Here is a 14,111-nt window from a genome sequence, read left to right on the forward strand (position 1 = left end):
TCTATTTCCTTTGACTTTCCTCTTGTCCCACTATCATGCTCAGTCTTCATTTGAGTTTCAGTAATTCTTCTTGGTTACATTTCCCTTGATCACCCGCTGCCTGGCCTCCTACACCCTTCTTACCACCAATTTGGATCACTTGTTCTCTTTTCCCTGGGTTTGGTAACACCACTACCTTTCCCTTCACCTTCCCCTCTCCCATGTCCCCCGAGAACTGTCGATCCCGTTTTTTTCTCCTCCAGATTGTTCATTGAGCCTATCTTATTTACACAGACCTGCAGAGATAATAACATGCATTAAAAACAAGACAGAGCAAACCCAAGCAACAATATACAACAAAACAACAACAACAACAAACCAATGACAAAAAACAAAACACAACAAAAAAGAAAAGCTTGTAGTTAGTTCAAGGATTGTTTGTTGGCCTTTAGGAGTGTTTTCCAGTCCAGTCTGTTGGGGCACCAAGTCCTGGCCCCAAAGTCCTCCTTTGGCATTCCCTGGGGACCTTGCAGCTCCGTTCCCTTGCTGTTCTATTGCACCCCCTTAGTGTTTTGCCTCGGTGTGGCGGGATCAGATCGGGCGCAATTCCCACAGTGTCTCCATTGTTGTCCCCTGTGGTGCTATGGGTCAGTGAGGCCAGTCGTGTCTCATAGTGGTGCCAGCCATGTGGTCCTCTGTGGACTGTCTGCTCTGTGCGGGAACATTGTCTTCAAGGCCTGGTGGGCCAGGATGTGCCCCACTCTCTCCTCCTCCCCCTTCATCTGCTCCCGTGTGCTCCAATCAGATATGTCCCTCTCCCAGAGCTGCAGATTCAGTGCTGTCCTCTGAAATAAATTCGTCTGGGGGAAGGGGCAGGTGTCCAAGTAGTTGGGATTGCAGCCAGCCTCTCATCTCTTCACTGGTTCCCTACTCCATGGATACTATATCTTTTGATAGGTAAGCACCATTAGCTTTCTTCACCACGCTCGCTTATGCACCCATTTTGTCTTCAGCGATCACTGCAGCTCTTTACAGGAGTATCTAACCCTGGTGGTTTTGAGCTGGTGAATTTACAGATCACAACCCAACATGTAACCACCAGGCCTTTAGGGCTCCTTCTTGTCATACTAGTAAGAAGCAATTCGAACAAGAAGTAAGAGGTTCCAGTGGATGGAGTGTTTATTTAAGGGTCACATCCAGCACAGCTTAGTATGGGAGCATGCCATTGGATAGAAAGATAAGTTTTACTATATTGATGGTAGACCTTTTACTAATGGCTGGCTCCTTCTAGTACTTCCCCTTTACAAATGTTGTGTGCCCCTAAGTTCATGTTGTGTCTTGTCATCTAGCAAGGACATTGGCTGGATTCTTCTTTCTACTCCAAGAATTAGTTCATTGGTTAGTTCAGTCATTTGTGGCATTGGGGGCATATCCTGCCTATCCCAGCCCACACCCTTTTACCCTCTTTCTTGTGTTGGGAATTTCTGCCCCTTTGAAAATTATAGGTAAAGGAAATGGGACTTTTCTGCCCTTCCTATCCCTTTGTGCTGGAATTCCTCCCATTGTTCCCCATTCCCTCCTTGTCCTATCTGTCTACCAAGTAAGTTTATTCAAAATAAGATGTTTGACCATGCCTCTGCAGTCAGTGGGTGCCTGTAGGCAAACTCGGTAATATACTTACTTAATGTTATTACAGATGATGCCTTCAAAAAAGGGATACTAAAAATCAGTGGAGGGTGTAGGGGGCTTATATGAAGATCAGTCCCTTAAAGGAACTGCTGATCTTTCCATCAGGCCTTTCAGCAAGAGCAAAGCTAATAAAGACAATTTTATGAAACAAATTGTAAACAGGATGAGTCTTGGGCTTATCAATATGATCCAGAGAGCATGTTCCAGTCAAACAGCAACTTCTGAGGGGAGCTGCTGGGCCAATTAAATTCAAGGCAGAGAGGTTAACTCAGAGGGGGATCCCAAGGGAGTCATTTTGATGGAGTTTATTGACAGATACAGGATGATCGCAATGACTTGTTACAGAAATATTTTAAGAAAACAAAGTACTGCATTGGTGAGGAAAAAGCCAGGAAAGTTACACTGAGGAATTTCCGCCCCAACATGACAATGTGTCTCCTCATTCTTCATTGGTAGCAAAGACTGCCTTACAAGAATTTTTTAGGGATACTGACAAAAATTACCCCACCTATCCTACAGCTTTAATTTTGTTCCCTCAGACTTCTTTTTGGTTCCCTAAAATCCAAGAACATTTAAAAGGAGTACAATTTGAGTTGCCAAAGGATGCCCACACTGCCACTTTTATGTGGTGGACATGGAAGAAAGGGTACAGGGAAGGGGGGGGGAAGAGATGGAAACACGGCCTTAAGAAATGTGTGGATATAGATGGAAGATATGTCAAGAATTAATAGCTTCACATTTTGAAATTTTTAATAAGGGTTTCGTTGATTTTTGTAGCAGTATTTTGACCTCCTTAGAGGGTTTTTTTTTTTTTTCATTGTGTGTAAAGCTACAGCTACCTCTTTCTGTTAAATTACTGTATATTAGAAAGTATGAGTATACTGTGACCTGGATAATCAATCCTTCCCCCTTTGGCAAACCAGTTAGGTTACTTTCAGTTTTTTCCCCAGTGAAGCATATGCTTACATGTGCTTATTTGTACTTCCAAGTGGTTATTTTTTTCCCCAACTGTTTTATTAGCACTTCAGTCACATGTCATACAATTCAATAATTCAATCATATCAAGAACAGCGGTATAATTGTCACCATATTCAATTCTAGAACATTTTCTTTTCCTTGTACACATCGTTATTTATGTAATTTTTTCTGATTGTGGCAAAAATATATATAACAAAGCATTCTCCAATGCCACAACTTTTACTTGTGTATTCAGTGCCATTGACTATACTCTTCATGTTGTTCAGCTATTATTGATACCTTTTTCCAAGTAAGTGGTTATTTTTATAGGTTAAATTCTCGGGAAAAAACATTTTACCAAAAGGTTCATTTACAATTTAAAACTTTCACAGATACTTCAAAGATCTCCTCCAAAGATAATTTGTGCCAATTTGCAGGAGAAAGATGTTGACAGGCTGCTTCCGTAAGGATTACCAGCTTGGAAACCCTAAGGGGCAGTTCTGCTCGGTCCTATAGGATCATTATGAGGTGTAATCATTTCCATGGCACACAATATAATGTATGAACATACTGTTTTCTACGACTCTTGCATATGGTGGATAGTATCAATGTTTAATTATTTGCTGCTAACAGAAAAAAGTTATTCATTTGTTAATATGTAATCGTAAATAAATGAATATTGATAACAAGAGGATTCAATAAAACTAAAGAGAAATTTTCTACTTTCAGGTCAGTGCTGACAGTTGCTTGTGAACAAACTGAAGTTCTGCTTTTTGACCCTATATCTTCAAAGCACATAAAAACACTTACTGAAGCTCACGAAGACTGTGTAAATAATATCAGGTTAGTGTTACTACTGGAGCCCAAAATATTCTGCTTTAGGGGTTAATGAGAATTTTTAATCCCTGATCTACAGTGGTAGATGATTTACAACTTATTCTCTTAATTATCCTATTCACTAGTTGTTCCCTTGTCCCTGGGCTGGTTGCCTGGCCCCCCACCCCCTTCCTTTCTCCCATTCCCCTTCTCCCGTATTCCCCTGGATCCATGGGTGCCATTCTTTTCATCTCCGAATTGTTTATCCCAAGCAGCAATCTTTCTAATGAAGTTACGATAGCAGAAATATGACATTGTTAACATTTGTATTTTGTAGTACAATAAAAAAATGAGGTCATTTCTGTTTAAATATTCAAGTGTTTTATCAGTTTTCCCAAGGATGTTCTGTAATCCCATGAAAATTCAAGTAATATTTTCATATAGATTTACTACCTGTCCTTTATTTCATATACACAAGATCATACAAAAATCAAAACCAAAAGAACAATGACAGTAAAAAAACCTCAATTGAAAAGAAAGCAGAAAACATTAAAAACTGGAACTAATGTCCATTGGGCCCAAAGGGAGATGAGATGACAAAGTGTCACGTTTTAACGTAACCACATCTGCAGTAATCCACCTGCAATGCGCTTTGTCATAACAAGGCCGTCCACAGTCAGGAATATTGAATGAAACCATGATCTTAAGTGTGGCCTTCCTCAAATCTTGATGCCCATTCTTCTTCACAGGGTTTCCTTGGTTTATTTGCTCAGCATACAGATTTTCTAGTTCTGTCAGATTCTAATTCTCTATTGTTTTATATGTATTTGACCAGTTTTCTACCATCACTTTGAGAGATTTTGTGAAAATTAATATCCTTTAAAAGATGAACTTTATTTCCACTGAAAAGTACTTCATTTGCATATATTGTTTGAAATCTAATCATCAGGAAGAGACCAATAAAAGTATCAGACATCAAAGACCCACAACAAAATATCATGACCCCAATTCTACCTTACAAATCCGGCTAGACCAGAGCATGTTCACTGGTACAGATAAGAGATCAAAACACAGGGAATCCAGGACAGATAAACCCCTCAGGACCAATAATGAGAGTAACGATACCAGGAGGGGAAGAGGAAGGTGGGGGAGAAAGGGGGACGGATTACAATGATCTATGTATATGGTAACCCATTCCCAGGGGAATGGACAACAGAAAAGTGGGTGAAGGGAGATAGAGGATGATATGATATATGAAAATAATAATCTATAAATCAAGGGTTCGCCCCTAATAAAATGATTTTTTAAAAAAATTGTACGAACCCCTAATAAAATGATTTTTAAGAAATTATCAAGGGTTCATGAAGGAGAGAGGGGAAGAAAATGAACTGATACCAAGTACTCAAGCAGAAAGGAAATGCTTTGAGAATGATGATGGCAACAAATGTACAAATGTTTGACACAATGGATGTATGATTGTGATAAGAACTGTAAAGACCTCAATAAAAGTATTTAATTTAAAAAGGGATCAATAAAAAAAGTGGGAGGGAGAACAAGATCATGGGATATTTAATCAATATAGGGGAGCTGATATCAAGGAATTCAAGAAGAAAAAATGTTTCGAAACTGATTGTGGTAGCAATTGTACAATATTGCTTGATATGATTGAACTATGGAATGTTATGTTATCTGTAAGAGCTCCCAATAAAATGATAAAAATAATAATAATTCTATTTGAATTACAGAGATTGGACTAATCATCAATGCCAATGTTTATTTTTAAATCATTTTATTGGGGACTCATACAACTCTTATCACAATCCATACATCCATCCATTGTATGTCAAGCACATTTGTACGTTTGTTGCCTTCATCATTCTCAAAACATTTGCTTTCTACTTAAGCCCTTGGTATCAGCTCCTCATTTCTTACCCCTCCCTCCCCGCTCCCATTTCCTCATGAACCCTTGATAATTTATAAATTATTATTTTGTCATATCTTATGCTGTCCAATGTCTCCCTTCACCCACTTCCCTGTTGTCCATACCCTAGGAAGGAGGTGATATGTAGATCCTTCTACTAGGTTCCCCCTTTCTACTCCACCTTTCCTCCACCCTCCGATATTGCCACTCTCACCACTGGTCCTGAATGAAGGGATCATCTATCCTGGATTCCCAGTGTTTCCGATTCCTATCTGTACCAGTGCACATCCTCTGGTCTAGCCAGATTTGTAAGTAGAATTGGGATCATGATAAGGGGCTGGGTGGGGGAGGGCATTTAAGAACTAGAGGAAGGTTGTATGTTTCATCGTTGCCATACTGCACCCTGACTGTCTTGTCTCCTCCTCACAACCCTTCTGTAAGGGGATGTCCAGTTGACTACAGATGGGCTTTGGGTCCCCAATCATCACTCACCCTCATTTACATTGATAAGATTTTTTTGTTCTTGATGCCTGATACCTGATCCCTTCAACACCTCGTGGTCACACAGGCTGATATGCTTCTTCCATGTGGGCTTTGTTGCTTCTGAGCTAGATGGCCGCTTGTTTACCTTCAAGCCTTTAAGACCACAGACACTATGTCTTTTAATAGCCGGGCACCATCAGCTCTCTTCACCACATTTGCTTATGCACACATTTATCTTCAGCAATTGTGTCGGGAGGGTGTGCATCATGGAATGTCTATTTGAAAGAACAAAGTGTTCTTATATTGAGGAAGTTCTTGAGTGGTGACCCAATGTCCATCTGCTGCCTTAATACTAAACCTATAAATATATGTATGTAGAACTATTTCCCCATTATCATATATAAATATATTTACATATGTACATTCCTGTATTTAGACCTCTATAAATGTCCTATGCCTCCTATTTCTTTCCTCTATTTCCTTATACTTTCTCTTGTCCTACTATCATGCTCAGCCTTCATTTGGGTTTCAGTAATTTCTCTCAGTTACATTGCCCTTGATCAATCCCTACCAGGCCTCTCATACCCTCCTTGCCACTGATTTTGGATCACTTGTTGTTCCCTTGCCCCTGGGTTGGTCAACACCACCTCCTTTCCCCCACCTCTCCCTCTCCCATGTCCCCCTGGAACCATCGGCCCCATTGTTTTCTCCTCCAGACTGTTCATCCAGACTATCTTATGTAGGTAGATCTGCAGAGATAATAATATGCACAAAAAAACAAGACATAGCAAGACAAAGGAACAAAAGAAAACAAAATGATGACAACACAAAAAATGATAAAAATAAATAGATTAAAAAAAGGAAAAACTTGTAAATAGTTCAAAGTCTGTTTTTTGACATTCAGGAGTGTGTCCTCCAGTCGAATCCGATGGGGTGCCATGCCCTGACCCCAAAGACATCCTTGGCACTCCCTCGGGACCTCTCTACTCTCCTCCCCACACTGCTTTGCCACACACTCTTAGTGTTTTGCCTTGGTGTGGTGGGGTCAGACCAGGCCAATCCAGACACTGTGCCTCCAGTGTTGTCCCCGTAGGGTCATGGGTTAGCACGGGACGTCATGTCTCAGTGGGGCCAGTCATATGGGCTATTCTGAGCGGGGTTATCATCCTCCAGGCTTGGTGGGCCAGGTTGTGGTCTACTCTCTTCCTCCCCCTTCATTTGCTCTCTGTGCTCTGATCAAACATGTCCCTCTCCCCGAGCTGCAGCTTCGTGCTGTCCTCTAAAGTAAATTCTTCTTGGGGGAGGGGTGGGTGTCCACATAGTTGGGATTGGGGCCGGCCCCTCAGACCCCTCCACTGGCTCCCAATGTTTATTTTTAGTGGTGAATTTTTTAAATTTAAAAGTCTGTGCAGTGAAATGTAGTACATCATTTTAAAAGTAATTGGGACTCACTAGATTAAATCTCAATCTCTATTTTTCCATACATAGCGTTGCAAACTTGCTCCTGATCTTAGAATACAACATGTCTCTAAATGCCTCCAAGTCTATGCTTATCCCTTGGTTACTTCAGGGGTTCCTGATCATCTTTAAAAGTCAGTTCACACAGGGAATCCAGGGCAGATGATCCCTTCAGGACCAGTGGTGAGAGTGGCGATACCGGGAGGGTGGAGGGAGGGTGGGATGGAAAGGGGGAAACGATTACGAGGATCTACATATAACCTACTCCCTGGGGGATGGACAACAGAAAAGTGGGTGAAGGGGGATGTTGGACAGTGCAAGATATGACAAAATAATAATTTATAAATTATTGGGTTCATGGAGGGGGAAGCAGGAGGGAGGGGCAAAAATGAGGAGCTGATGCCAGGGGCTTAACTGGAGAGCAAATGTTTTGAGAATGATGAGGGCAATGAATGTATAAATGTGCTTTACATGATTGATGTATGTATGGATTGTGATAAGAGTTGGATGAGCCCCTAATAAAATGATTTTTTTTAAAGTCAGTTTAAATGACACTACCGTAGAGATTTTCCTATACATGTTCTTATCTTTGCTTATTCCCATACAGTTACATTTCTAATGCCTTCTCTATTAGTCAGTAAATTATCTCATCATGGCATATAATGTTAAGTATGCATTATGTATCAAGCACTTTTGGGGTACTGCAGATCCAATCTCACACTCAGCAGGTTCTTCTTTCAAAAATGTATAGCTTTGTGAAGTCATTCCTTAATAGTAATGTCAAATGTCATGACAGAAATAGAGACAGCTTTGGGAGCTTAGAGGGTTGGTAAATCTGTTCCAGTCTAGACAGAGCAGGTGAACATTAAAAATAAATAAATAATTCACCAGGTTACAGGTCAGGTGAAGAGGGCTTCAGGGAGAAGCTTCAGCCAATAGAAAGGCCTGGAAAGTTAAAATCATCTGTTTCAGGAAAGTTATCCTAATGCTTGTGGCTACTGGATTAATTTTGTAAATGAATTTTTTAGTCACTGAAGACTCCCAAGTCTATTCAGTTTTACTTGCCTTTCCATTTTTAGCCACTCAAACCACTATTTATGTTTAAGGGATATTAATTTTGTAAATGAGTTTTTTAGTCACTAAAGACTTATTCAGTTTTATTTATCTTCCCATGTTTTAGTCACTACCACTATTTATGTTTGAGGGATAAGGAATCCAGAGGGATGTGTGTGTGTGTGTGTGTGTGTGTGTGTGTGTGTGTCTTTAAAGAAACACTATATATCTGTAGATCCCATCTCAAGAAATGAAATCAATGACAGTACCCTGCCCTCTATGTCTGGTTCTTTCTTTCTCCCCTACCTTCCTTCCTCCTCCTTCAACATCCTATCCCTGCCTTTGCCCTGTTCCTGCCCCAGTCTTGGGGTATATAAACCACATTTCTGTTTCTTCATTTTGGGTTATTTCTGATGAAAAAGAATGTATATGGTAGTGGCTCCAGAGTGCATTTGTTGTTTTATATTTCAAGTATGTATAAGGATGAGGGAATTTCCCAAAGTTCATGGAGAAATCCCTTTTTTTTAATTTAAATACCGTTATTTTATAATTTCACTTGGCCATGAATTTTTTGACCCCTCATATATTATCACCTAGAATTGAGATATCAGTGCAAAATAGTGAAATGTCTGAATTATAGAGTTTTTAATTAGGTTTTACATTAAGCCCATCACATAATTTGAGTGGTCCTAAAATGGTAGCAATTTGAACATCAGTCTTTATACATAAACGTGTTGTAAATAGAAAAGGATAGTTTTGCATTTTTCATAATTTTGAACTCTATAAAGCAGTGTAAACCGAAATGACTTCCTCAACAATTAAATCATGATACCCGATGGTTATATGAATTATACCACTCTATTGTACATCAGAATCAATGGTTTTATACAGTGATTATATACTGTGCAATAGCTTTGTTTGAGACTATTTCTCAAGTCAAGTTTTTCATAGTAACAGATTAAGTGTACCCGTTTTTCTTTTCTCCTTTTGCAGATTTCTTGATAACCGGCTGTTTGCTACTTGCTCTGATGACACTACCATAGCACTGTGGGATCTGAGAAAACTAAACTCCAAAGTATGCACTTTACATGGCCACACCAGCTGGGTGAAGAACATTGAATATGATACTAACACAAGACTCTTAGTCACATCGGGATTTGATGGAAATGTCATTATTTGGGACACTAACAGGTCTGTGACTAGGAGACCAAGTTAGAGTGGTGACAGTTGATTTAAATGTGGTGGACAGACTGCATGTTTCTCTCCTTTCGTATCTTTTGTAAGGACTGGGGGGAAAACAATTGTGTGATTCCATCTTTTGTTACTACACTCGTATTTTACTGATAAAATCTTTGGAGGCCATTATATGGATGGAAAGGAGATGCATACTTCATGAAGAAAACTGGCTTATAAATGGAATGTAGAGGATTTAATGAAAATTATTTTTGTTATTTTCTTTGTGGGATGTTTTTCATTTTTTATCCTACTATAAGTTTAGCACTTTGTTTTGAAATGCATTAAGTACTCATTTGCATTGAGTGGTTCTCCATTGGGATTGTTTGGATTTCTGAGGGGAAGTTGGGAATTAATGTATCAAGCAGTTGGGATTGTCACAGTGGAGAGAGGAGAAAGGAGGAGATCTGAAACTTACTGGGGTAGGACCAGAATTTCTAAACATCTTGCAATGCATACAACATTTTGCACAGTGAACTAGTCATCCCACCAGAAATGCCAGTGATACTTCTGTTGAGAAATATTCCAATAAAATATCTCCTTATAGAGAAGGTGATTATTTAAATAATTGAAATTTGAGAACTAATTAAAATATTTTTTTTCCAGCTATAATGTGTTGACATAATAGCTCAGGATCAATCATGAAATAGTCTTTTCATAAATCATATGTTAAAAAAGGGGAATATTCTTTTTTTTTTTTTTTATGATATTGAAGCTAATTATGACCTTGCTACCTAAGCACAACAAAGTTTATATTAAGAGAAAAAAGATGAAAGGTCAATCTTTAAATACGGAATTATTTAAAACAGGCACATGCTCTATATAAATATTAATAAATTGAATCCTGTATGATATTAATCAAAATATGATCAAGTTGGGTTTATTCAAGGAATGAAATAATGGTTTAGTAAAAATAAACAAATCACTTTAAAAGATTAAATGGGTAAATCTATATGACTATTATCAAAAGACAAAGAGTATTGAGTAATATTCCATGTTTAGTCATAATTTAAAATAAATAAGAGGGGAGATATTGTTACCGCCCTTATAGAAATTAAAGAATTCAAGAGGATATTATGAATAACTTTATGCTGATAAATTATAGACAAGTTAGTTAAAATCTAGATATCTAAATAAATACCTAGAGAGACACAAATAAAGGAAATAAAAAAACCCACAGAGCTATAGACATATAGCAAGCAAATAAATTAATAATTTAAAAATCTTTCCACAGTGTAAATCCCAGGCTCAGATGGCTTCACTGGTGAATACCGAGTCTTAACAAATTCTTTCAGAAAATAAATGAGAACACTTCCAGCTCATTCTGTATTACTGTGATACAAGGCCAAAAACATAAGAAACAGACAGACTCATGAATACAGATGCAAAAGATCTCAAAATATTTTTTGGTTTTTGTGCCATCAAATTGATTCCAACTCATAGCAACCTTACAGGACAGGGTAGAGCTGCCCCATTGGGTTTCTGAGACTGTAATCTTGATGGAAGCCAATCACCAGGTTGTTTTCCCAGAACTTGGCTAATGGCTTCAGACTGCAGACCTTCCTGTTAGCCACACAGTGCTTAGCCATTGCAGCACCTGAGCGCTCCCAACAAAACTTTAGTAAGCCAATTACTGCAATACATGTAAAGAATTATAGGCCACGACCAAGTGGAATTTACTCTGGGAATGCAAGTTTGGTTTAATATCCCCAAATAATTAATACAATACATCATACCAAGAGAAAAAAACTCCCTCATGATCATCTGAATATATTCAGGAAAGCACTTGACAAACTCCAACACTTTCATGATAAAACTAGGAATAAAATAATGTCTGCAGTTTGATAAAAGGCATCTCTGAGAAACCTACAGATATGAACGTACTAACTGTTGAAAGACTGGGGACAAAGCCAGGGGGTCAGTTGTGGAGGAGGCGCGTTGTAGCAGAGGACCAGGGAATAAAAAGCATCCAGAATGAACTAAAACTGTCATCTTTACATGCAGATGACATGGCTGTATGTAGAACATCTTAAGGAATTTAGATGTGCACACATACTCACAAATCCTATTACAACAAATAAGTTCAGAAAGATCATACAATGTATGATTAATAAGTCAGTAATATATCCATTTCTTAACGATAAACAACTTAAAAGTGGATTGAGAAAATGATGATGGCAACATATGTACAAATGTGCTTGACACAATGGATGAATGTATGGATTGTGATAAGAGATGTAAGAGCCCCCAATAAAAGTATTTAATAAATTTTTTTTAGTGAATTAAGACAATTGTTCCATTCTCAGTAGCATCAAAAAGAACAAAGCCCTTATGAATATATTAACATGAGAAATACGAAATTTGTACACTGAAACTGCAATACTGCTGAAAGAAGTTTAGGTGTAGGCAGTACTCAAAGATGTTGCCAGTTCTCTTCTAGACCACTGCAATAAAATGCATACTGCCACACACGTGTTTTGGTTTCTCAGTACATATGAAAATTATGTTTCTATGATACTGTAGTATATTAAGTATGCAGTAGCATTTTGAAAAAATTTTGGATGTCATGCCAATTACCAAAATGTGACATGGAAACATAAAGTGAGCACCTATTGGAAAAGTGGTGCCAACAGACTTGTTCAATGGAGGGTTACCACAACCTTCAATTTGTCTTAAAAGGGGAAAAAAGTGAAATTTGCAAAGCCCAATAAAGTGAAATGTCAGTACTTTTTTCCTGGCCTTAATGGAGAATGAGGTGGGGTTGGAGTTAGTACAATTAAAGGAAGAAGAATTAAAATATATAAGGATTAGAAAGGGGGAAAGATGATTATCCATAGATGATTTGAAAGCAACCTAACCAGTTTCTTAACATGTTAAACATAGTTACCATATAGCCACGCAGTTAATTCAATTACCAATTATGAGGGACCTTCAGAAGCTTTTTAAAAACTGGAATTAAAAGATAATGAAAATGCCTCCATGAGCTTTTGGAAGCCCCCTTGTATATACCTAAGAGAAACTAACATGTCCATATGAAGACTTGATGCACATGTTTCTATATTGAGTCACAAAACATTTCTTTAATAGTAACCAGGGAGCAAGTATGTGGTCTCGCCGCAGCCATAAATAACACATAAATGCATGGCTGTGGTTTTGTTTCAATAAAACTTGCTATAAAAATAATTAATGGACGAGATCTGGCCCACTCTTGGTCTACATAGATTTCAGACAGATCATCAGACTTAATATTTAACCAAGTCTAAGATAAAAATAGCATTCTTGTACATCATAGCCAACAATTTTGAAAGGTAATTTTTTTGAAGTCTATATAGTTTTTAATGGCCAAAAAAAAGTTATCTGGAGTATAGGAATGAACTACAACAGAAGGTTGTTTTATATATATATATACATATACACATATATAAAATGTTTATAGACAGAAGGTATGTGTAATATTTGTAGGGGGAATTTAATTTTAGAAGAATGTTATCGTTTATGGACGCGGACTCTAAAAGCACAATAAAGAGTGTAAGTTCATAAGCGGGAATAGGAAGGGAAGCAAAACAGAATTTTAGAAGCTGAAAAACAGATGAGTGGTGACTGACTGAGATGACGTAGCCAGCCCAAGAAAGAATGCTAGGCTGGCAGTGGGGAAAACGTAAGTCAGTGTACAATCGCTGCCATCGAGTTGATGCCAACTCATAGCAACCCTGTAGGACAAGGTAGAACTGCCTCTGCAGGTTCTTCAAAGTCAGGAACTGAGAGCTTTGGATAGCTCTGTAGTACAAGGGGCCAGCTAAAGTAAAGATTCGAGTGAAAGACACTACATAGAAACAGGACCTTCATATCTGGAGAGGTTCTGTGTAAAAGAAGATAGTGTTCCTTGAAGCAAAATATTGGGATGCAACAGATAAGACAAATAGAAGGGACTTCTAAAATATTTTCAACTTTTTAATATGCAGTGTTTATTTTCCTGTAAATTCATGTTTTGTGTATGCTGCATGTATGCTACTCGGTTTTTAGATCATTAACAAGGGCATAAAAGAGAATAAGAAACACAGGCAAATAATTAAACTAATTACAGCTTTTGAGAAGAACCACATGGAACTTAATTGATTAAAATACACACATACACACAACTATGGAAAAACTTGGAAATATTAGACAAGTGAAACCGGGTTAGACACAACCCAGAGTTGGGATTGGGGATTGGAAGTTAGCGAAAAATTATCCAGAATACAGCATAGAGAGGGGGGGATGGAAAACATGACAGAGCAGTTATAAGACAAGGAGGATCAAATAGGAATGGCTTCAATGTCTGTTTAGGTCTTCAAAGGGAGACTAGAGAAAATGGCTCAGAGACAATATTGGGATAATAGCTGAGAATTTCTCAGAATATATGAATAATATAAATCTAAAAATCTAGAAGTTGCATGAATCCCAATAAAGAGAAATCACTTAGCAAAGTGAAACTGCCCCATTCCAAATACAGAAAATTAAACCAGCCAGAGCCCTGATAAAA

General features: G+C 38.1%; 1 protein-coding gene across 1 annotated transcript in view; it reads left to right on the top strand.

Moving 5' to 3' along the window:
• The window catches only part of DCAF10 (DDB1 and CUL4 associated factor 10), a 36,370-nt gene that overhangs the window by 12,620 nt on the left and 9,639 nt on the right, over nt 1–14,111 (top strand). The window contains exons 2-3 of the mRNA XM_004710998.2: nt 3,355–3,468; nt 9,350–9,547. Coding sequence (XP_004711055.1) covers nt 3,355–3,468; nt 9,350–9,547 — 312 coding nt within the window. The remainder of the gene's footprint in view (nt 1–3,354; nt 3,469–9,349; nt 9,548–14,111) is intronic.

This window comes from Echinops telfairi, unplaced genomic scaffold (assembly GCF_000313985.2).
Source record: "Echinops telfairi isolate 266 unplaced genomic scaffold, ASM31398v2 ScPeMD7_7410;HRSCAF=8448, whole genome shotgun sequence".
Lineage (NCBI taxonomy): Eukaryota > Metazoa > Chordata > Mammalia > Afrosoricida > Tenrecidae > Echinops > Echinops telfairi.